The sequence below is a fragment of the Dysidea avara genome, chromosome 1 (assembly GCF_963678975.1).
Source record: "Dysidea avara chromosome 1, odDysAvar1.4, whole genome shotgun sequence".
Lineage (NCBI taxonomy): Eukaryota > Metazoa > Porifera > Demospongiae > Dictyoceratida > Dysideidae > Dysidea > Dysidea avara.
In genome coordinates, this window is record NC_089272.1 from 36,634,496 (window position 1) to 36,660,395 (window position 25,900).

Here is a 25,900-nt window from a genome sequence, read left to right on the forward strand (position 1 = left end):
GATTTGTTATTACGTATATCAAGCCGCTGAAGGTTAGGCCACATAATAGATAATTGTTCTAAGTCCTTAGAATAAAGCCCATTAAATGCAGTCACAAATTCAGTCACAAACTTCAGCAGACCATATCGATCTACCATATAATATTTATGAACCTCCTGTCTAATTATTGCTCTGCACATCACTTCGCCACCATATGTACAATCAGTTAATAATAATGACCTAGTCTGATCATAGATTCTCCACTCCTCCATGGTCTGTTCTAATCCAACACTGTTAGCCTTCATATATGGGGAGGTAGCTGATTGTCCAAAGTCTAACTGGAACACCGGCAAAACAGGATATAAATTTAACGGAGGTTTAGTATTTGCATAAAGCTTAACGTGGCCAGTGTGACCAGGTGGTGAATAAGAGTTTGAAGTAACCCAATAATTCCACATAGAAGACATATGAGTGGCATAATAATACATTCCTGTAACAATGTTGATTTTCTGTGGAACAAAGTTTTGAAGTGTCCAAAAGTTCAGCCACGACTCAGTTAAACTAGCGATTGTAAAGTACGAGTACATTTTGTGTAGTCTAATTGTAAGCTCCTTCAAATTTACCTGACCAACGAGTATGGCAAGTAATTGTTTGATGTTGGAATTCCACTCCATATCAAGTTTCTGTACATACACCATATAATGTTTTAAAGTGTTTCTTAGTTGTTTAGGGTCGAACTTGGTTGTTGGTAGACTAAGTTCAATCACATTGCTACAATAAGCTAACATCGTCAGTAACTTTGATAATGTCACGTGATGGGGAAAGGATAGCCGTTTCACATGTTGTCCACACACCTTCAACACGTTATACACACAAATATCATCACCAGTGTGGTAATAGGGCCACACAAACTCTCTCCAGAGTGACGGCGTTTCACATACACTTCGTAACCTCCGACTAACCCGTCGAAACTCCACCTTGTCACGTGCTGTCAAAAATGATAGTATGTAAACCAATATTTCTATTGGAAGAGTCAACATGGTAATCAGGGGCATTGTATCGTCTTTGCATTCCACATCCATTGGAAAGGAAGTGCGCTTTATATAGGGCCGGAAATATGAGTACTTTAACCACGGATACTGTAGCTGGGAGCGCCCGCCCCTATTGCATGGAGAGGAAGCTATGCAAAGGGGAGGGTGCCGCCAGACTAGTTTGAATTTCAGAAAAGCAAAAAACGCAAACAAAAAACAAACATCAGCTGGAGAGTCTAGCGTAATCCGGCTGATGATGATCCTGTACAACATCCAGCCGGGCAGCTCAAATAATAGTATTGGACTATTGGGAGAACACTGATAATTCTAAGGTTATTGAATAATGTTTCACATTATATTTTGATATGACTAATTTGACTAATTCATTACCCTTTTGGTAGTTGGCATGCAAGAGCATGCAGTTCTTCTTTACCACACGTTATACAAAACACACATAAGCACAAACAAATACGAAAACAAAACAGAAAATATACATGAACCATTATAACACTTAGCTACAAGAATAGTGAGTAACACGCATTGTTACTTAAATATAAAAATTTAACAAATATATTGATGGAATTAATTGTAGGTTACTGGGTACAGATGCCATTTTCCACCAACATGCATACTGCGTAGCAGACATTAATAAATGCTCCTCCCCAGCAGTGTACAGTGGTAAAAGAAGTCATTATAAACACTGCATGTGTAGTCTGCACCAGTATAGTGTGACATACGAGTTTCAAACACACTTAGACAAACATAAAACTTAATTTATTAACAGCTATGATTTCATATAGGGCACTGCAGCAAAGTAGCATTTTTACTGAGCAACCCTTAATCCTTCAGGTACAGCTGGATAGCATAAAATTATGACAGTGATGGCATCATCTTGTATGTAGAGATGTGCAGTAAACTATTCAGTAAAATGTAACAACCCAAACTACAGCTGTAAATAATCATCATATCCTTGCTGTTGGAGACTGTTTCACTGATTCACCGCTTTTTGATTTTTAAGAGTAGGTAAACAAACATACAGTACAAACATAATACATTATAATATATTATATAGCTATATAAAGTCAAGCATCCAGTGAGAAGTGGGACATTATGGAGTGGGTACACCGGTACAGATGGTCAAGGAGGAGTGGAAACTGGTAAGTCACTGGAGGCACAGTTTGATGATTGAATGAAACCATTATTTCAGTGGATGTGGTGTGCTTCAGGAATGTCAGAGGGGATCATCTCTGGCAAGAAAACTATCTTTATTAGTTGACTTGAATAATGTTGAAGACCCTGAAGGTGTGCAAACTGGGTTAGATGAGTTGAGGTGACAGGAAATGGTTGCTGATGTGCAGAGTAAAATGTTGCATCAAAATTAAAATTTGCTTATTAACTATTTTTATTATGTACTCTTGGTAAGATATTGCTGCCAAGGTGAGCAGGTGTACTCAAGTTTTGGTGTAACTAGTGCTTTGTATGCTAGTTCTTTTAATATGTAAGCTGATGAAACTTTGATGTTCCTTTCAGTAGCAGGCTTAGCATGCTATTTGCATTTGCTATTTTTCATGAACATGTCTGTTTTGACTGAAATGTGACACCAAGATCTCATAGAGTATCATAAAGTGAGTAATTATTGGGAGGATATTGTATTTGGGAGGAGGAGAAATGTATGCAACAGCACTTGTTACAATGACTTCATCTCCCATAGTGAAGTCCATTCAGCAATTGAGTTGATATCCTGTTGTGACATCAATCACATTATTTGTGGTTAATGTTTGTTTGTACTAGTCTGGCAGTTATCCCACAAATGCATGGGAAGGATCCAGTTATGGGGCCCTATGAGTGTCCATTTGAGTATGAAACTTGATGTGAAATTTTATTCAAAGAATGAGTTGTGATGTCATAGCTACATATCATGGGTCATAGTTACATGGCTATTAACAGGATATTATTTTACAACTAAAACAACCATTTGAAATAGCTAATAGCAATTAATGGTTACCCATTAACAGACATTAGTATATAGTTTAAAATAAAATAATGCTTAAACAACTATCAGGTATGATGCCATACTTATGACATGGTATGATACTCATAATTATGATGTCATAATAATTATTATAACGGTATTACGATGCAATATGGTGGTATGATGTCATAATTGAGCCATTTGTCTTGCAAGTGTATTTGTGACTATAGCTATAATTCGTAAATCGAATGGCTGCAGGAGATAGAGGCTGCCTAGGTCCAATCATGAACCTTTTTACAACTTATATCTTTAACAGGCTGTAGGACCATGAGGGTGTCCTGCAGACTTTCAGCAATTGTGCTGTAATGCCTTATAAGATACTGTAAATAAATTTTAAAATAATTTAGCTAACCTCCCTGATCTTAAAGTGTCATCATTATATCCATGATCGAAATTCACATGCATGGCTCAATACAAAAAGCTACAGTATACATCAAAGTATGCAACTGGATGACATTTCCAACTGGATGACAACTGGATGACATTTCAACTGGATGACAACTGGATGACATTGACAACTGGATATCACAGAACACTATATATATATATATATATATATATATATATATATGCATTAATTAAAGAGTGAGCAGGCTAGGTACATAGCATCATAAATTAATGAATGATAGAGTAAACCATTTGAACATTATAGTTTTGCTCTGAATGCTGATGCGATGTTAAATTTCATGGAGACCAACAACATGTATGTGAATACATATAGAATTTCTATGCAGCCTTAAGGTAACTGGGTCAGGGACTTTCTGTGAATTTTCAATGATTATTTAGGATTCTGCATGCCTCCCTGCATTAGCTAACAGGCTTTAGCCTCGCTAGTGATATAGCACTTAACTACAAACACTGAGATAATATCTTGTATTTAAATACGCATTGTCAAGCAATTTTCAGCTGAAAGGCCATGCAATCAGCCAGCTACTGAAGCTTGCAACAGTTTCGAAATTAAACGATCGCGCGTTAGCACCGTAAGGCATAATTTCTTATATGCATCACGCTACGTCACTGAGATGTTGTGGGCGTGCCCTTCGTACCTATAAAAGCAGCTGATCACGAAGGGTAGCTAGTTGGTTTGCTTTTGATCTCGCTAGTTGTACGGTGATGGAAGTAGAACTTGATTTCGATGAGGCGCGATACTTGAAACTTCTCACCAATTTGATTGGTGAAACGGAGCATTTGCAAAACAATCCCCCGAATTTTATACCAGAGGAAGACAGGTAAGAATCTTGAAGGCCAGGAATTATCTGATTAGCTAGTCAGTGTAGCTCAGTAACAGTGGTGGATACAGGGGGGTTGCAACGGTTTCAGCTGAAACCCCTCTGAAAATAGCGCGCGCCTCTAATTTATTTACGATTCTTCGTGCGGTCACCAAGTGTAATATAATTATTGGGACTTTTTCTACTGGCGAAACTTCATACTTTTATCTTTGAAATCACCATCACGGCATTCAACAGTAGGTAGTGACTTTTTTTTTTGGTCTTCGACTTACAGCAAGGTTGAAGTTGAGTGGAACCTGACTGAAACCCCTCTGAAAATTTCTGGATCCGCCACTGAGTAGTCTATATATATACATATATACAGTATGTATAACATTAGTGTACAAAACAACGAGTACTATAGTTAGCTATATAGCCGTGCTTGTTAATTTATAGTGCTGTTACTTAGCTCCAAATTAAAATTAAAGACCAAGGCTATGAGTATGAGTGTATAACCATCATTAAGCGCCACACTAACTGACAAAACTACTGAATTTAGACAAAAACAGTTGTAGAAACACGAAAAGAATTTGTACTAAAGAAGCCCTGACCCTTGGCTGCCACCTATATACTCTGTGACTCTGAAACTTCACAAATATAGAAGATTATATCAGCTAGCTAACCATTTCAGCTATGCACCAGTGCCATCTAGCTAGCTATAGACTACCTACCTCCCTGGACCTTATAAATGCGAGTCGAAAAGAATGCAACCAATAATATTATGCAAGAACCCTAATCGTAGAACTTACCCTAACGCCTTCCAGGCTGAGGTAGCCAACGGCTTCTCCGGAACGTTCGCTTCGCTCCCTTCATTCATAGCACGCTCATCATAGTTCTCCTCGAACTCACCTAAAACTTACAACTAGTTAGTGTGTTTGATGCTAAATTGTTAGGTCGGTGTCAATAGCTCGGTTTGGTGGAACTTACTTTATTTATTTTACAGCATACAAGCTGAGGGTCTGCAGGACTCATATGTTCCTGCAGCTTTAGTAAAAATTGACGCAACGATTGGTATCAATAGCCACTGCAAAATTTAAATGATCATTAGCTAAATACAATAAGTCAATTTAAGTGATGAGGCCAGGCCTGAATGAGGCTTGGAGTAAGTAAGGCCACTCCAAATAAATTCTCTGTTTCCCGTCCTGGACACTGGCATATTCGCATGCGGGCGGGCTGTCCATTTCCATTATTTCATTATAAGATTGGCTAGCTTTTCAAGCTATTATTTGCCTGGCACAGCCAAAAAGGCTGCATAAAAGCATGCTTAAGCTTGTTCCTTCCTTTGTAAGTTGCAAAAATAACACAAACGCGAAGTCTGTGCTGACATGATAGCACTGCTGACACGTGAGCTGACACTGTTTCAAGATAGCTTTTACTGAGCCTATTAGTATGCAAGAATAACCGGAAAATAATGGAAGAATACGGAATAATGGAATATTTAGTGCTGGCAGTAACCAGATGCGGGCGGTGGACGGGAAACAGAGAATTTACGTATTTGGAATGGCCTAATCGTCAAGTTGGCTGGTTCCATAGTTTAGCTACGTATTACATGTAAAATGACACTTGCATGCATCTGTTTGATCTGTGTTGGTGCATGTCCTCTGATTGTACGTAGTAACTACTGCTTGATATTAGCTGTCCCTTGTGTTACCAATATCTACATTATTTTGCATAGTAACATGAATAGTTATTCTAAAGTTGTGCCTCCAGGGTACTCCAGTGGAGACAGCTGTAATACTAGGTAGCTACCCGTATAGGAATTTCCCTTATTGGACACTTGAATCAAAGACAACAGTTTCCCTTATTAAATGTTCTTGTGTGTATTTCAGGGCAGTCAAGCATGTACTGGATGCTCTACAGCCATACACGAAGGAGAATGGTGGTCTGCTTAAGGTGGAGCATGTGGCATACGTTGATGGAAGGGGAAACGTAATCATTGAATATGACAATGTGAGTGTGCTGTGTGGACACAAGTCCAATTCTGTAGCCTGCACTTGAGACTTAATATGTGACCGGATTTGTGAAAAGGTACCTTTTTCACACACAAAATTTGACCTATTTTTTTAACTTTGAAACTTCATAACTTTTTTACCATTGCATATAATTGCCTGAAATTTTACATGAGTAAAGCTACATTATCTGGCTACATTATGATACAAAAAGCAACATAATCAGAGTAAGGAGTCAACTGTTATATATAACATTTTGTTTGCTGACATGTAAAATGTGTGGAAAAAGTACCTTTTCGCAAATCCGGTCACATATGATCAATTAAACAAGTGCCTGTAGCTTTTTCCTGTATAGGCACTGTACAAATTGATTGTTTTGCTCTTCTTGTTGTCTATCTCTATAACTCCAAAAGCACTTACCAGATAAGGCTGAAACTTTTAACTGCCAAATGATTTTTCCCTCAAGACGCCAAAAAAGTCATAAAATGTGACTGGGCCTGCGAAAATAGGGCATGTGGGCACAAACTATACCCTGTCACTCTACAGGTCATATCTCAGTATTGGAACAGAATATTTGTATTCTGTTACTTGCATCATAAAGCCAATTAAATTCTAACTAGATGCTCATAATTGCATTGCCATAGCATAATGGTACAAAATGTTATGAGTGATGAAAGTTTGAAAAAGTAGGTAAAAATCATGTGCCCACATGCCCTATTTTTGCAGGCCCGGTCACAAATGATTTTTGAGAATAATGCAAAAATGTTGCTCAGCAGGTCGCATATTATTAAGGTAAATGTTGAAGGTAATACGATGTAGCTATTTGCTGAGGTTAAACTTCTTGATCTCACAGTTGCTGCAGTCCCCATTGACAGTGTGTATAACATGTTCTCCAGATCAATGGTGAATAATTATGTGACATAATATTATTATTAGACGTATGTTTGCAGTAAGTTAGTGGAACAAGTCAAAGGTCAAAAAATACTTAAGTTGATACAGCAACTCAGCTGAAAAATCAAAGAAATGATTCCAATAGAACTACTGGGTATTATAGTTTTATTTGATGCTGAAATAATGAAAGTGCTCTGTACATATTAATTTATGTTGTTTACAGTATACAATATAATTAACCTCCTCATACAGAAGTAACACCTCTTTAGTAAGACCACCTCATAATAATTTATCCTAAAAGAAATACTTTTTGGTCTCATTAATACTGTAATAAAATTAATAGTTCCTCTTTCCTAATAAACCCATGATAACCTGGAGAGGTGTACCTGCCAAGCGAGGCCACCAGTTTATACAAATATACTGTACCTTAACATTGATGTTCCCACAGGTGGGCTAATTAATGAGGTTTCAGTATGCATATGCATGTGCTTACGCTCTTTATTTTATATGACTTTAATATGTCATTATGTTGTAGCTGCAGGCTTTGTACTGCTTTAAATACTAGATCCATGCAGTCAATTAACTAATAGGATAATGATCTTCTCTATGTAAACAAATGGTCCAAAAAATAGGATCCCAAAGGACTTCTTACATGCCTTGGCTCTACTTCTAAAATCAATAAAACACATGCAATAACCCCATAAAATGTTGACCAACAAAAAGTGAAATATTATCTCAATTATAGAGTCTCGGGCGCTCCACTAATGAGCAGAAGACAATATCATTCATTGGTAGTCATCTTGATGTGGTACCTGCTGATCCTAATACTTGGGAACGTGACCCATTTAAACTGACAATTGAAGGAGATAAGTTGTATGGACGGGGAACCACTGACTGTCTAGGACATGTTGCCATGTTAACTGAGATGTTCATCCAGTTAGCTGAGAAGAAACCAAAAATGAAACGTAAAATAGCAGCAGTTTTCATTGCAGCGTGAGTTATTATATATTAGGTATGAGTGTAATACATGTAGTTATGACACATCCCAAAGAGTATGCCTGATATATGCATGCACAATGCCATGCAGAGGTACATGCATGCAGCGGCGGCGGAAGTAGTTGATATGAGGGGGGGCTGGGCTGACCCAGACTTATTTCTATAGTTTGGTAAGGTGAGACCAAAAAAAAAAAAAAAGGTCGCAACCAACTGACAAGAGCTTTCCACCTCACCAGCTACCATTCCTAGCTGATAAACTACATAAAAATCCTTTCATAGCTCGCTACACACTGACTACTTTATTAGAGTGACTGCTCTATTAGAGTATCTCGATCTTTATCACGGTTTTTAAGCCCCCCCTCAGCAGACCGAGGGGGGTCTTTAGCCCCCTAGTACCCCCCTTTCCGCCGCCTATGCATGCATGTGTATATATGTACTGTTACATATATCTAATCAAAAACAGCCAAGCTGTAAAAAAAGGTGCGGCCCCCAAAGAGGCCATGGTGAAAAAAGATCTGAAATCCAAGGTGGCGGCCAAGAAATGGCTGTGATGGTAGGTTAATGGTTACATTTTAATAACAACAATTCAGGTGAATTTGGTGCCAAGACCAAGTGGCACAAAATTCACCTGAATTGTCGTTATTAAAATGTAACCATTAACCTACCATCACAGCCATTTCTTGGCCGCCACCTTGGATTTCACATCTTTTTTCACCATGGCCTCTTTGGGGGCCGCACCTTTTTTTACAGCTTGGCTGTTTTTGATTAGATATCACTTCTTTTTGTATTTGTATACTGCAAAGCCGGCCTATGGCTGGCTTTGGGGCTTTTTTAACCCATGTGTTTTTTTTCTTTACCACAGGAAGAAGAAAAGAACTTAAAGAAGAATTTTAGTACTTCAATTATTTTTGATTTTATTAGTAATTATACAAATTATATACATATATTTATTACATGCCCATTATTCCCCACAGGATTTTTTTTGCAGCTGATCTCTCTACTGGGTGACTTGAAATGTAGCTGAACTATATACAGGATGGTTTCTTTGTAGCTGAACTCTCTACAAGGTAACCTCTTCTAACTGGTCTCTCTACAGGGTATTTTGTTTCTAGCTGAACTCTCTACAGGTGATTTGTTTGCAGCTAAACTCTCTACATGGTGGTGTCTTTGTAGCCAAACTCTCTACATGATGGTTTCTTTGTAGCTGAACTCTCTATAAGGTGACTTCGTCTAGCTGAACTCTCTACAGGGTGATTTTTTTGTAGCTGAACTCTCTACAAGGTGACTTTGTCCAGCTGATCTCTCTACGGGGTGATTTGTTTCTAGCTGTACTCTCTACAGGTGATTTGTTTGCAGCTAAACTCTCTACATGGTGGTTTCTTTGTAGCTGAACTCTCTACAAGGTAACTTCTTCTCTACAGGGTGATTTGTTGTAGTTGAATTCTCTACAAGGTGGTTTGTATGAGGCTGAACTCTCTACATGGCGGTTTCTTTGTAGCTGAACTCTCTACAGAGTGATTTGTTTGCAGCTGAACTCTCTACATGATGGTTTCTTTGTAACTGAACACTCTACAAGGTGACTTCTTCTAGCTGATCTTTCTACAGGGTGAATTGTTGTAGCTGAACTATCTACAAGGTAACTTCTTCTAGCTGATCTCTATACAGGGTGATTTGTTTGTAGTTGAATTCTGTACAGGTGGTTTCTTTGTAGCTGAATTCTGTACATGATGGTTTCTTTGTAGCTAAACTCTTTACAAGGTGACTTCTTCTAGCTGAACTCTCTACGGGGTAATTTCTTTGTAGCTGAACTCTCTATATGATGGTTTCTTTGTAACTGAACTCTCTACAAGGTAACTTCTTCTAGCTGATCTTTCTACTGGGTGATTTGTTTGCAGCTGAACTCTCTACATGGTGGCTTCTTTGTTGCTGAACTCTCTACAAGGTGAATTCTTCTACCTGATCTCTCTACAGGGTGATTTGTTTGTAACTGAACTCTGTACAAGTGCGTTTTTGTGGGTGATCTCACTGCAGGTTGATTTGTTTGTAGCTGAACTCACTAAAGGGTGATTTTGCTTGTAGCTGAACTCCTTGCATTGTATCTAGTTTCTAGCTGTTCTCTCTACAGGGTGATTTGTTTGTAGCTGATCTCTCTACAAGTTGATTTGTGTGTAGCTGATCTCTCTGCAGGTTGATTAATTTGCAGCCGATCTCTCTACAAGGTAATTTGTTTGTAGCTGACTGTCTATAAAGTGATTTATTTGTAGCTGATCTCTCTGCAGGTTGATTTGTTTTAGCTGAACTCTCTACAGGGTGATTTACTTGTAACTGAACTCCTTACATTGTGTCTAGTTTCTAGCTGATCTCTCTACAGGGTGATTTGTTTGTAGCTGATCTCTCTACAAGTTGATTTGTGTGTAGCTGATCTTTCTACTGGTTGATTTGTTTGTAGCCGATCTCTCTACAGGGTAATTTGTTTGTAGCTGAACTCTGTACAAGGTGCTTTTTTGTAGGTGATCTCACTGCAGGTTGATTTGTTTGTAGCTGAACTCACTAAAGGGTGATTTGCTTGTAGCTGAGCTCCTTACATTGTGTCCAGTTTCTAGCTGATCTCTCTACAGAGTGATTTGTTTGTAGCTGAACTCTCTATAAGGTGATTTGTTTGCAGCTGAACTCTCTACATGCATATGGTGGTTTCTTTGTTGCTGAACTCTCTACAGGGTGTTTTGCTTGTAGCTGAACTCTCTACAGGGTGATTTGTTTGTAGCTGAACTCTCTACAGGGTGATTTGTTTCTAGCTTATCTCTCTACAGGTTGATTTGTGTGTAACTGATCTCTCTACAAGCTGATTTGTTTGTAGCTGAATTCTCTGCAAAGTGTTTTGTTTGTAGCTGACCTCTTTTCAGGGTGATTTGTTTCTAGTTGATCTCTCTACAGGGTGATTTTTTTGTAGCTGACCTCTCTTCAGGGTGATTTGTTTCTAGCTGATTGCTCTGCAGGTTGATTTGCTTGTAGATGAACTCTCTACAGGGTAACTTGCTTGTAGCTGAACTCCTTACTTTGTGTCTAGTTTGTAGCTGATCTCTCTACAGGGTGATTTGTTTGTAGCTGAACTCCTTACATTGTGTGTAGTTTCTAGCTGATCTCTCTACAGGGTGATTTGTTTGTAGCCGATCTCTCTACAGGGTAATTTGTTTGTAGCTGAACTCTCTACAAGTTGATTTGTGTGTAGCTGATCTCTCTGCAGGTTGATTTGTTTGTAGCCGATCTCTCTACAAGGCAATTTGTTTGTAGCTGATCTCTCTACAGGTTGATTTGTTTGTAGCCGATCTCTCTACAGGGCAATTTGTTTGTAGCTGATCTCTCTACAGGGTGATTTTTTTGTAGTTGACCTCTCTTCAGGGTGATTTGTTTCTAGCTGATCTCTCTACAGGGTGATTTTTTGTAGCTGACCTCTCTTCAGGGTGATTTGTTTCTAGCTGATTGCTCTACAGGTTGATTTGTTTGTAGATGAACTCTCTACAGGGTAATTTGCTTGTAGCTGAACTCCTTACATTGTGTCTAGTTTGTAGTTGATCTCTCTACAGGGTGATTTGTTTGTAGCTGAACTCCTTACATTGTGTGTAGTTTCTAGCTGATCTCTCTACACAGTGATTTGTTTGTAGCTGATCTCTCTACAAGTTGATTTGTGTGTAGCTGATCTCTCTGCAGGTTGATTTGTTTGTAGCCGATCTCTCTACAGGTAATCTGTTTGTAGCTGAACTCTCTATAAGGTGATTTGTTTGTAGCTGATCTCTCTGCAGGTTGATTTGTTTTAGCTGAACTCTCTACAGGGTGATTGCTTGTAGCTGAACTCCTTACATTGTGTCTAGTTTATAGCTGATGTCTCTACAGGGTGATTTTTTTGTAGCTGAACTCTCTTCAGGGTGATTTGTTTCTAGCTGATCTCTCTACAGGTAGATTTGTGTTGATTTGTTCATTGCTGATCGCTCTAAAGGTTGATTTGTTGCAGTTGAACACCCTGCAAAGTGTTTTGTTTGTAGCTGATCACTCTAAAGGGTAATTTGTTTGTAGCTGAACCCTCTCTACAGTGACTTGTGTGTAGCTGAATTCTGTGTAAATGAATTCTCTAGAGAGTGACTTAATTGTAGCTGAATTCTCTACACAGTGCATGACTTGTTTATAGCTGAACTTTCTTCAGTGTGACTTGTAATGTTCTGAATCTCTATAGTGATATATTTGCTTAACTCTCCACATGGTGACTGTCTTCTTGCTGAACTGTCTATAAGATTAACTGTTTGCAGCTGAACTCCCTACAGAATAACTTGTGATGTAATAAAATTCTATATTGGAGTAAATAAATTAGCCGAATGCTCTATTAGGGTGACTGTTCTATTAGAGTATCTTGATCTCGCATTTGCTACACGGAGTTGGCTTTCGAATCAAAACTCAGTGGTTTGTAATCCGATTCTTCTGTACTACTGCAAGGACTTTCTATGAAGATTATTCCAGCTATACACCGATTTTCAGCTCATTGCTCTAAGCGGTTTGCCTAGTAGGCGTGAAAACTAATACTTTTTTATTCATAAAAATCGATCGCGTAATTGTGACACAGGTTGGGTTTTGTGTCATATCTCCGTGGTCTTTATCTCGATTCCTTTCAAACCACCAAAAGGCACTCCTACGATGGTTACTCCATCTACATAGCAATTTTCAACTCATTCCATGAAGCGGTTTACCCTGTAGGCGTGACAACAAATCGATCTTGTTTTACGCGAATAATCGGTCATAACTCCTGAACCATTCATCGGATTTGTACCAAATTTGATGCTAGGATTCGCCTTTGGACTCCCTTTCTGTGTGCCAAATTTCAAGGCGATCGGAGTACGCGTTTGCTTGTTATAGCAATTTTTGCAAGTGTGCGAAAAGACGAAGAAGAAGAAAAAAAAAACGAAGAAAAAAAAACGAAACTTTGGCAGCTCGTATCTCGGAAATGGCTGGAGCGATTTCCTTCAAATTTGGAATGTAGACTCCCTTGGCTGGCGGGCAATTGTGTAGCAAATTTGGTTCCAATCAGATAAGTGATCACCGAGATACAAAGGTGTGAAAATGACGTTTTCGTTCTTCCTGTCAATATACTCACGGTGTGGCGCGCCGGCTTCTTGGGCCGCACGACACACTACCGTGTGTCTTGATGTATATCAGGCAAGAGCATTTGTGGTATGCGAAATACGTATAATTACTCTTATACTATATGCCACACTGTTAATGTACTGTATGCCACGAGAGTGATTTACCTATTAACCCATTTACATGCAGATCATAGGAAATTGCAAGCTTGCTCTACCAGTAAATGATGTGTGCAGAACTTATTTAGGTAGTGAATACGCATTTATGGTGGTAACTACCTACCTCAGTCCTGTAATAAGAAAATATGGCAAACATAACTGTAAGTTATGAAGTACACAGAATAGAGGATGACTCATATATAAATCCACTTATTGAATCTACTGTTGAAAAATAGTCACAAGGAAGAGGGCTCTTTGTTACCTAAGAGCCAGCACATTGTGACATTATATAGACTGGGTTTTCCTTTTGATCTGTGGTATAAAGGTAAAACATGCCTGTACCACAGGCATGAGTGCTTTGCCTGATCACTGGTACAATGTGAGATGTTTTAAGTGCAGTTAAGTATGTAATGGCATAATTAGCTTAATGGAAAATTATGTAACTATTAATGGCAAATGGCTTAACCATTAATGACAGCTGCTAGGATATAATGACAGCTGCTAGGATATAATAACAGCTGCTAGGATATAATAACAGCTGCTAGGGTATAATAACAGCTGTGCTAGGTGACAAGTGTCTATCATTTATCAAAACAGCAATATAAACTAAGAGTTGTACTCTGGCAAAGTGTGAGTGATGGTGGCCATAACTATTTACTTTGATGACTTACCTACTGCTTGCAGTCTTGCTAGTGTATTTGTATTGGCAGTGTAAAGTTTGCTCATGGAAATAATATAATGATGGTCAACAGTTACACTACGTACAATAACAACAACGCTTTATTGGGGGTTCAAATGTAAGTGTGACAGCACAGGCATAATGTGGTGAGTAATGGAGTGTAGGACATTGTGAGATGTATTAAGAGTTCTGATGTTTTACAATCAGTGAACTAGTGAAGTTATAATTATCCATAAATAAAATATATACTTACAGGACAAATTTATGACATCATAGCATTAAACTTATTGCATCATATACCACTATATGACATCATATTACACCATATGACATGACATCATACCTAATAGCTGTTAATGATTGCTAATGTAGTTTTTTAATTTTACTTTAATAGAGCTATTGGAGGTATTACCCATGATAAATTATTGCAGTATAACATCACAACTCACCCATAGAGATACTCGAATGAACATACTCATAGGGGCCCTATTTCTGGTATAACTTCCCACTTGTGGGATAACTAGATTATTCCCAGACTAGTGAGTGTTTATTACATAATCATGGAAACGTTCCATGTTAGAAAATGGTGAGTTAAACTGTTCTTCAAGTTGAAACAATTGTTTTTAATGATGAAATATCTAGGACAACTATGTGCACCACTCATGTATACAATTCTATTAGCAGTGCACTGCGCATGTTAATTCAGTTGAATAATATGTTTGTATGAGACATTGTATTGATATGATGACAAAAAGCACTTTCAATATATGGGCAGACGTCTTGTCTTCCAAGAAACATTTTGAAATTAGACTATCTGAGATTGAAATAAGAGGGTATTATGGTATATCGAGCTATTCTTAAAGCAAGAAAATATTTTTATGATCAGGTTTTCTGAGATTAAATGTGAGGGTATTTGGAATTCCACTTGCATTATTGCTTAGCTAATTCAAGTTGAAGGTGGCCCTCTGAAGAATTTCCTGTCTGTACATGACTGTGCTATATATATATATGAGAAATAAGGCAATCAAAGAGTGGTCTTACATATATAGTATTCAGCCTGGCCTTACACTGCATCTGTACATGTAATTGCCTCTCACTCACTGTATCATAGTAGGAAACACAAAGGAGTAGGTGTGGCCCACGAAATAACATCACCCATAAACCAGCCTCAATTTTCCCAGACAACGATGAGGCAGTATTGGTTAGGTTAAACCAAGCTTCAGATTGGCCCAAAATGTTTTTAAAAGGTTGCTACGGAATTTTTAAACTTATTTAATGGAATTTTCTATTGACTGACTGCCTGAATGACTGACTGATGCCTTCAGACAAATGTAGCTAGCTAACTCAATATAAACGGCTAAGGCTACAGGCTTGATTTTTTAACTGTCCGACGTCACTTCAGCCCAAGAGATGCCTTTGGGCATACAGCAGTACATACAATGCATTCTTCATGGGTTTACCAGTGTCCTCCTTTGTGTCCCGTTCATCTTTGCTGACAGCGAAAAGTGTTGATTAGGCGGTAGCACATGATGGCTTCTCTTCGTAACGGAAATTGTCCGTATTTTTTCACAGTGACTATTTTGATTGCAGAGGTGCTTTTCAAACAGTTCTTGATTTGAAATGCTGTGTAAAGGGTTGAACATAGAGTAGCTGACAATGAAGCATAATGGATACTTCACTTTTCAGACGATAATTGAGATAAGCTGGGGCGCACGGCACCATTTCAGATGTAGTATGCATGGGTTCACCAGTCATAATGATTATTTACAAAAAACGGTTAACAAACAAGTACACAAAAAATTGGAATTTTCAACTGGACTAAGGACCATAGCATGTCAATAAAAAGTAATGCCACAAACTGGAGCAGTCCATGATACTAAATCGCAGTAAAACAATAGGAAGTGTTATATCCCTACTGTGCATTTCAGTTATAGTATCTTGAGCACAGTAGGTATATAACACTTCTTATTGTTTTTACTGTAATTTAATATCATGGACCACTCCAACTTGTTTCAGTACTTTTTATCGATGTGCTATGGTCCCTACTCTAGTTAAAATTCCAATTTTTTGTGTACTTTATTTTGTGTATAGCAATATAGGATTATAATATTGTTGTTATATGGTTAGCAGTTTAGAAGTAGTATAGATTGGATTGGAGCCTCTACATATTTGGTATTGAGAGGGCATGGGAGTGTAAAAGTGCCATCACCCTATGGTTGAAACAAGTTCTTGACTAAAAATAGTTTAAAGTAAACTTGGTCTTTTGTAATAATTAAATGTTATCCTTGTAGTGAGGAGAGCAATTTGATACCTGGTGTTGGGATTGATATGTTATTGAAGGATGGAAAGTTGGACCATTATAAAGCTGGACCAGTTTATTGGGTGGATTCTTCTGATGTTCATCCTCGTATAGGGAGTGCCTCTGCTGCTATTTGGAGACTGAATTGTCTTGGAAGATTGTCCCATTCTGGACTACCCCATAAGGTGAAGTGTATGTATATAGTGGATGGGTGCTATAGTACACAATGCAATGTGTGTGTGCAATGTAACATGTACTGTGTAGTGTAGTGTAGTGTAGTGTGTGTGTGTGTGCGTGCATGTGTGCGTGCATGTGTGCGTGCGTGCATGCATGTGTGTGTGTGTACATGCATGTGTGCGTGGGTGCATGGGTACACAATCATGTGAGAAGTGTCAAGGACCAAAATCTCTTTATTTGACTCATTTACTAGATTCAGACTAAGGGGAATTGAAATATGTAGGGTGTAACCACAATCTATTAATGTTTACTCCACAATCCTTTCTTTTTGTGGATTCATTACCTATTCCACATTTTAAAGTGTTTTAGTAAATACAGTGTCTAGTTAATAATAATAAAGAACCTAGCAATCTTCAATGTTAGGTAGTAACTAATGTAGATCTATGTAATAAGTACAGTAAATATACTGTACAGTACATAAGGCTAACAATTGCATGTAAATTCCTTGTTTCCCATTCTAGTCAGACAAAAATATCCTGTGGGCAGGTGGCTATTATATATTAAATTTAATATTCTATATCAAGGACATTAAAGGGAACCCATTAACTTCAAATTACTTTTTTTTCTCTCAGATTCAGGAGAGCTAGATTCAAGGTTACTGTTTAGTAATGAGTTACGACCTTTAGTGTGACAGGGTGTAGTTTGTGCCCACATTCCCTGTTTTCGTAGGCCTGGTCATAAATTTGAATGCGGCTCTAACAATATCATGCAGAAAGGTGACAGGAAACAAGGAATCTACAATTGGTGACCTTACTATTATTGGGTGAAAAATATGTATGGCATATATCTTATAGGGTATTAACAGTGTGGAGCTGGCCATGGATGCAGTCACCCACACACAGAAGAGATTCTATCAGGATTACCCACCACATCCTTCTGAGGCTGTATACAAGTTTATTTGTCCCTCTACCATGAAGCCAACTCAGATTAAGGTAAGCAGTTACAAGAGCAGTATATGATCCACAGTGCTTGTATACATAATATTAATGCATGTTTATATTTTAGTTGCTATTGTTTTTAAACATGGTAAGCATTTTAGGCATCAATCACATGTATAGCAGTAGAGGCATAATTTGAATTACTTCGCTGTTATACGGCACAAGTATATTACATTTTAATTGTGTGGTTACAGAAGCTACGTAAACGTATTTACTGTATTCAATGTATTTGTATTTTTGTCGCTGCAGTCAGCTGAAGGTAGTGTCAACCAGATCCCACCCCAGGCTGAAGTACAGGGTGATATCAGACTGACCCCATTCTATAGCATCACTGAATGTTTGGAGAGGGTGAAGGGATATGTTGCAGAACTAAATAAAGGTATGTCAACTCTTGATGGTTTAAAAAATAAAACACATACACCACATTTACTAAGCTATGCCACAAGAGTGCTTTTTTGAGGGTGAAACTAGTAAAATACTGTACTATGGTATTCAAGATGATTATAAAACACAATGATGCTTATCAAATATTCTGCTTCTAACCACACAATGCTGCCTTTCAAAGGTGTGGTACAGTTTTTGATTTAGAATGCAATGCTACTGTCCTGCAGCTCTACTCAAGCACAAAGCCTAAATATGCATGGTACATAATGCATACACAAGTAGCTATAAAGAATTCTAAATTTTAGTAGAGATCTTAGAAATAAAAGTAGTGAAGCAAGAAAACTTGCATATACATACTGTAGTTCACATTGAACTTAATTGACTAAGGTAGAAAAAAATTGTAGAAACTTTACAAAATATTTCATGATGCTTTTCTGTATGCATGTTTGAGCTGCTGAATTTCCTAAACATTAATGCCAATTCATCATGAAGGAAAAGTGCAGGTTGTGTTTGATTGATACTCTTTGATAGAAAAAACCTTTAAAGATTCCTGCATGATACTGAAGTTTTGTGTTGTATGCTACATTGTAGTGTTTCATTTACATATGTTTTACTATTACAGATATTAACGTACTGGTGTCTGGTGATCGTGGTCCATGCAGCAAGTATGAAATCAGTACTTCAGAGGGTGACTTTAAAGGAGAACTGGAAATTTTTTGGGAGGGAGAAATATATAAGGTTAGAAGGAGTATTTATAGCATAGCATACATACTGTAGCTTGATACAGTAGTAAGATCTGCAAGCTAGACTAATTGACATGCATACAGTATGTATAAACATACCATAATGTGCTAGTGAATTAGTGCATGTCGGCATGTCCTGTTGTATATGTATATCTAAACCAAAACAGCCAAGCTGTAAAAAAAGAGTGCAGCCCTCAAAAAGGCCAGGTTGAAAAAAGATGTGAAATCCAAGGTGGCGGCCAAGAAATGGCTGTGATGGTTAGGTTAATGGCAAAAAATTTAATTACGACAATCCAGGTGCCTCCTCCATTAGGATCTGGCACCAAATTCACCTGAACTGTATTAATTAAAATTTTTGCCATTAACCTACCATCATGGCCATTTCTTGGCTGCCACCTTGGATTTCACATCTATTTTTAACCTGGCATTTTTGAGGGCCGCACTCTTTTTTTACAGCTTGGCTGTTTTGGTTTAGATATCACTTCTTTTAGTATTGCAAACCACAAAGCCGGCCATTAACTGGCTTTGGTGCTTCCTTCTAACTTTTTTTTTTTTTCTTTCTTTTCTTTAGGAATTGTGGAACAAAGGAAGAAATGTTGTGTACAGCTTTTTGTCTGATTAAACTTTTTGTATATTTAACAATGAAAGATATTCATACTGTAGATAATAAGGTGACTTCTTATACATAACTGAACTGTAGCTGAAACTGCCATTGTTTGTAGCTGAACTCTTTTCAAAGTGACTTATTTCTAGCTGAACTCTGTACATGGTGATTTGTTTCCAACACATATTTCTACGGGATGATTTGTTTGTAGCTGATCCCTATAGATAGGGTAACTTGAGTCTAGCTGATATCTCTACAGGGTGATTTGTTTGTAGCTGATGTAGGGTGATTTGTTTGTAGCTGAACTCTCTACATGATGGTTTCTTTGTAGCTGAACTCTCTACAAGGTAACTTCTTCTAGCTGATCTCTCTACAGGGTGACTTGTTTGTAGCTGAACTTTCTACTTGATGGTTTCTTTGTAGCTGAACTCTCTACAAGGTAACTTCTTCTAGTTGATCTTTCTACTAGGTGACCTGTTTATAGCTGATGTAGGGTGATTTGTTTGTAGCTGAACTCTCTGCATGATGGTTTCTTTGTAGCTGAACTCTCTACAAGTTAACTTGTTCTAGCTGATCTCTCTACAGGGTGACTTGTTTGTAGCTGAACTCTCTACATGATGGTTTCTTTATAGCTGAATTCTCTACAAGGTAATTTCTTCTAGCTGATGTCTCTACAGGATGACTTGTTAGTAGCTGAACTATCTTCAGGGTGATTTTTTTGTAGCTGAACTCTCTACAAGGTGATCCTTCTAGCTGATCTCTCTACAGGGAAAATTGTTTCTAACTGAACTCTCTACACGGTGGTTTGTTTGCAGCTGAACTCTCTACATGGTGGTTTCTTTGTAGCTGAACTCTCTATAAGATGACTTCTTATAGCTGCGCTATCTACACAGTGATCTTTTTGTAGCTGAACTCTCTACAAGGTGATTTGTTTGTAGCTGAACTCTCTACAAGATGGTTTCTTTATAACTGAACTCTCTGCAAGATGATTTCATCTAGCTGATCTCTCTACAATATGACTTCTTGTAGCTGATCTCTCTATTGGGTGACTTGTGTCTAGTTGTACACTCTATAAGGTAATTTGCTTGTAGCTGAATACTCTACAGGGTGATTTGTTTGTAGTTGAACTCTCTACAGGATGGTTTCTTTGTAGCTGGTGTCTCTACAGGTGACTTGCTGATCTCTCTACAGGATGGTTTCTTTGTATCTGAACTCTCTACAGGGTGATAAGGGTGATCACTTCACAGCTGAATCCTCTACAAGGTGGCTTCTTCTATCTAAGTTTCTCTACAGTGTGATTTGTTTGTAGCTGAACTCTCTACAAGGGATGTTTTCTAGCTCAGCTCTCTCTTGTTTCTAGTTGATCTCTCTACAGAGTAACTTGTTAGTAAAACTGAAGTCTTTACATGGTGGATTTTGGTTGTTAAACTCCCTGTATGAAGACTTGTTTGTTTCTACAGAGTGAATTGTTTGTAGCTGAACTCTCTCCAGGGTGCATGACTTGTTTATAGCTGAACTCTCTTCAGTGTGACTTGTAATGTTCTGAATCACTACAGCAATCTATTTGTAGCTGAACTCTCTATAGGGTGACTTGCTTCTTGCTGAACTGTCTATAAGATTAACTGTTTGTAGCTGAACTACCTACAGAATAAATTGTAATGTAATAGAATTCTATAATGGAGTACCGTAAATAAATTTAAACCAAAACAGCCAAGCTGTAAAAAAGAGTGCGGCCCCCCAAAAGGCCAGGATGAAAAAGATGTGAAATCCAAGATGGCGGCCAAGAAATGGCTGTGATGGTAGGTTAATGGCAAAAAATTTAATTACGACAATTCAGGTGAATTTGCATTGCTACCTCCAGTAGGATTTGGCACCAAATTCACCTGAATTTGGTATGTGGAGTACTGAAGTCGGCGAGCATGTCTACAGCAAAAATCATCTTGCTTCATCAAGGCAGCACAGAGCTACGTAAGTGCGAAAATTGCATTTTCGTTCTTCCTGTCAATATACTCACGGGTGTTGCGCATCAGCTTCTTGAGCCGCACGACACACTACTGTGTGTCTTGATGCAGTATATACAGTATATATTTTCCTGTCACACATGTCTGTACATCCATCTGTATAGTACAGAATTGGAAGGTTGAAGACTGGACACTTTGCATCCATCCATGTGCATTTTCACTTATGCCTGCATATTAATTCAGTACTTTTACTATCCAGATATCCTAAATAGAAATCTTTGTGAATAATGACATTATCACTTGCTGTAAAACAGTAGCTTTTTCATCACCCGGGCATGTTTACTTATGTAGTAAATTAGATTGCAAATAAACAACACATCATTCAAAATTTGTAGTAAATAAATGATGATTATGGAAGCTCTGTAGAAAACTCAACATGAAATTGTTTGTATTATTAGCAACTATTCTAATGATTTCAGAATACTATCTGGATAGTATACTTTGTAATGTATAGTAACATCTGATTCATACGTGGAGACAAAAATTTTACTTCAACCTGCATCAAGTATTTTTACTTCACTTTAGATCTACACTGTATGCTTGTTGTGTTAATGCACACATTTGATTTTTTATTATGACTTTACAGCACAAGTGCTGGGGTATGTAGAATACCTGGTCCTATATACAGGTTGTCTAAAGTTGTTACAGAAAGTGTGTTTACCTGTGTATTTGTTCTAGTGTAGCTCTATGTAGGCATAAAATATTGATTTTAGGGAATCGCCTGTGACCTGGACAGTGATGGACATAAAGCATTGGATGAAGCCACTAAGGCAGTGATTGGATCATCTGAACCTTTTTCTAGTAATGGTAGTCTGCCACTGGTTGGGGAAATGCAAGAAGCTGGATTTGATATACAGGTTGGTTAGGGTAGTAACAGTTTGTTTACTAGATTTACAAATATGCTTTTGGTTCTTCGTACATGTTACCATGCCTGTCACGACCACTCTACATTTGGACAATCATGAAATAAAAACCATAGTTTGTTATTATATAAACTCTTCTAAAGTAGACTTGCGATAATTATGCCAGTATACATGTAGTTTTGAGCAAAATAGGCATCAAGTATTTTGCTAGCATAATAAGACAATTTCAAAATTCTTAGATTTAAATACACAATGCATGCACAAAAGACAAAAAAAATGTGCACATTAGTACTGCATTTCATATTAAAAATATGTAATTCCATTCTTGTCTGAATGTTCAAACTTTGCAGAAACACTTTCAAAGTACAAATATATGTATTTATATACAGGTATAATCTGCCAGTTTAATCAATTGATACTCATGTATTAGCACTGTACATCCACTGTGAAAAAGGTGGGATATAAGATGGTATTTTCAGTGGCTTATTCAATACAAATAAACCTTAATATAAATCCTGTATTATACTCATCTTATACTTTAGTATAATCTGTACTATACTATTGCATATATAGTTACAGTTTATTTACCACATTACCTGAAATAGCTTATATCTAATATAATGCCCACATTATACCATCACATGTGTGGTTGTATGTTTAACACATTAAGTAAAGCCTTACATGAGATTGTTAGTATACTAGAGGTTATACCAAGCTTTTTGTATTCAATAAGCCACTGGAAACGCCATATCATTTTTCACAGTGATCAAAATAATGTGTGTAACTAAAACAGGATGAACAACAGTATGCAGAATAACTGCTTTGTTTTATCAATTTATTTCATCGACTGTGGTACAAGGTGTATGGTCTATTAAAGTATATGAGCTTTGTTAATAAATGAGTGGGCTTCATACTACAAATCAAGACACACAGTAGTGTGTCATGCAACCAAGAAAGCAGGCGCACCACACCGTGAGTATATTGACAGGAAGAAAGAAAATAGCTTTTTCACGTGTGCATAGCTTCATGGCCACTTCTACAAAACACACCATTTTTGTTTTGCATTAAAGCTGTTCGCCAGGTAGGGTACACCACACAGCAAGTTTGATTAAACTCACAACAGCCATTTGCGAGATATGGACATTCAAAGTTTCATTTTAATTTCTTTGTTTTTCTTCTTATGCCATACGGGGGGCTTCAATTTTTTGTTTCAGACACTTTACAAAAATTACTATACAATGCAAACTTGTAATTCAATTGCCTCGATCTTTAGCACAATTGATGAGATTCATATACCAAGTTTGCTGTGAATCTGAGGATAATATTCAAGGAGTTATGAGCATTTATTCACGTAAAAAAAATCAAACTTCTGTCATGGCTACGGGTAAACCGAGTATAGGAATAACTTGAAAACTGGTGTGTAGGTAGGCTGATCATTGTAGCATTGCCTTTTGATAGTTTGAATAGCAATAGAGTTACAGCAACAAAGTTATAAAGAAATAAATGTAAAATCATGGGATTGATATACTCTAATAGAGCAGTCACCACGGGGTAAAAAAAGTGTACAAAAATGTAATTTAAAAAACACCTTACCAGAGTTTGAACCAGGGACCTCCAAACCTAACACCTGCATCCTTAACCACTGAACCACTGCTACCTTGGCTGATCTCCTCACTTAATGTCTGCTTTATAAATGAAATTTCTAGTTGAAATCTACTTGTAATCAAATGTTTGTAATCTCATAAATCTACAATAGAAGCACTAGATTGTTCTAAAACATTCTATGTATGTTCTATTAGAAGTCCTCAAAAAATGTACACTCTATTAGAGTATTACAATAATATCAAATATTGAAGTAAATCACTGTATGTCTGTCTTCAATAATCATCATTGTATCTGCATAGAAAAGAAGAAATATGAGTAAAAACAAGCCTAAAGCCACTGGTTTTGGGGCCTTATAAAGTACAAAAGACCACATAAAACAGCCAAGCTGCGAAAAAATGGTGTGGCCTTAAAAGGCCTGGGTGAAACAAGTTGTGAAATCAAAGGTGGTGGCCAAGAAATGACTGCAATGATGTTAACGATAAAAAAAATTAATAATGCACACACTTTTTTATCATTAACATCATTGCAGCCATTTCTTGGCCACCACCTTTGATTTCACAACTTTTTTCACCCAGGCTTTTTAAGGCCACACCATTTTTTCACAGCTTGGCTGTTTTGTGTGGTTTAATTATCTAAATACTTTTGTGATTAAACTGGCCCTGAAATATTCCAATAATGGAGGTCCCACATACCTGTATCATTGCATGCATGGGATAGGCTAATTAACCATTATAACAGTAGAGGCTTACTTTTTATTGCGGTTGAATTTTATAATACCTCATTCCACGTCTCATTTATAATGGTTTGAATCATGTAAACTGCATGCATATGACATGAATTGCCATTGAATAGCAAATCAGCCAATACTTGTGTGTATTATATTTCATAGATGTTGTTGGTTGAAATACTGTGATTGCTCTCTTTGTAGATGTGTGGTTATGGACATAGTTCAGTTTACCATGGTGACAATGAGTACTGTTCACTGTCTTACATGAAGGTTGGTCTGAAGATATTCAACCACATCTTGAACAGGTTCAACCAATAGGAAACAGTCTGTTGTTTGAAACAGAATTTTGTTTTTGTTGTACAATTATTTTGTTTAGAAAATTAATAGTTGTTCTATACTATGTAATTTCTGCCACTCATCATGTAGCGGTTAGTAACAATGACTTGACACAGTAGCATACAGTGTACTAGTATAGTATACTACAGGGACATTCAGTGATTTTAAAAAGTGTAGTTATGAAGCTCTGTTAGCTACAATAACTGGACCTACCCCATGTAAAGGGGTACATGTCAAATATTACTGATTTTCCACAGCAAAGTAATATAATTGAACATACCAAGGCATAAAACTCTTTACAAATAAATGATCTGACAAAAAAAATTCATAAGTAAAAAACTATTAAGTGATTTCATTTATAAAACTTGACTCCTTTATTCAGCATGGCCAATTTTCCATTGAGAATCTTCCATTGAGAAGTATGAGAGCACAACAAATTACAGCAAAAATTGGAAAGAGCAACAACTACTAACAACACTATGAATGAAACATGTACAGGTGTGGTACAGCTAGGAAACAAGCAACAACAAAAACAGTACTAGCATAAAACACAACATTAAAATTATGCATTCCAATTAGATTAGTAAGCAGATCTCTGGCACAAATGGTGGTGAATGATTGCCATGAAATCCCCTGTATTCTTCAGTAATAAGTCAACAGCTCAATTATATTGATAAAAATTCCCTTCTCCCCTTGTACAGTAACACGAATGTTGTAGAATGTATAGGCCTGAGTCAAACATACTCTAAATTTTGTCCAAATATGCTTTCAGAAATTTTTGTGTATGCATTATGCTCTTCAGTGTTCCAATTATGCTTGCATAATGCTCCAACAATTTTATCAGTGAATGCTCTACTACAGTATATCACTACAAAGTGACTGTTCTAGTAGAGAGTATAAAAGTTATGTATAGTGCATTGAGTGCTTTATTGGAGTTTGCATTTTCCAATGACTGCTCTATTAGGGAGTATCAATATATTTAAGAATTAAGTTCCATAGTTTGAAATATCCACCTAATTATGCTATAGAATTA

General features: G+C 37.2%; 2 protein-coding genes across 2 annotated transcripts in view; both read left to right on the forward strand.

The window, feature by feature from the left end:
- The window catches only part of LOC136263621 (uncharacterized), a gene marked incomplete in the record, with an annotated part of 463,802 nt that overhangs the window by 112,922 nt on the left and 324,980 nt on the right, over positions 1-25,900 (forward strand).
- LOC136263496 (acetylornithine deacetylase-like) lies at positions 4,103-24,936 on the forward strand. Its single transcript, XM_066058037.1, has 9 exons — positions 4,103-4,271; positions 6,140-6,260; positions 7,896-8,143; positions 16,402-16,594; positions 17,441-17,578; positions 17,834-17,963; positions 18,591-18,706; positions 22,050-22,193; positions 24,733-24,936. The coding sequence occupies exons 1-9, from the start codon at positions 4,156-4,158 to the stop codon at positions 24,847-24,849; spliced, it is 1,323 nt and encodes a 440-aa protein (XP_065914109.1). The 5' UTR covers positions 4,103-4,155; the 3' UTR covers positions 24,850-24,936.

Bases quoted from the DNA above. Each gene is read 5' to 3' on its own strand.
- LOC136263496 (XM_066058037.1), top strand. From the start codon at position 4,156: ATGGAAGTAGAACTTGATTTCGATGAGGCGCGATACTTGAAACTTCTC. The intron at 4,272-6,139 runs GTAAGAATCTTG...TGTGTATTTCAG, and splicing joins TTTATACCAGAGGAAGACAG to GGCAGTCAAGCATGTACTGG. The intron at 17,964-18,590 runs GTATGTCAACTC...TTACTATTACAG, and splicing joins TGTTGCAGAACTAAATAAAG to ATATTAACGTACTGGTGTCT.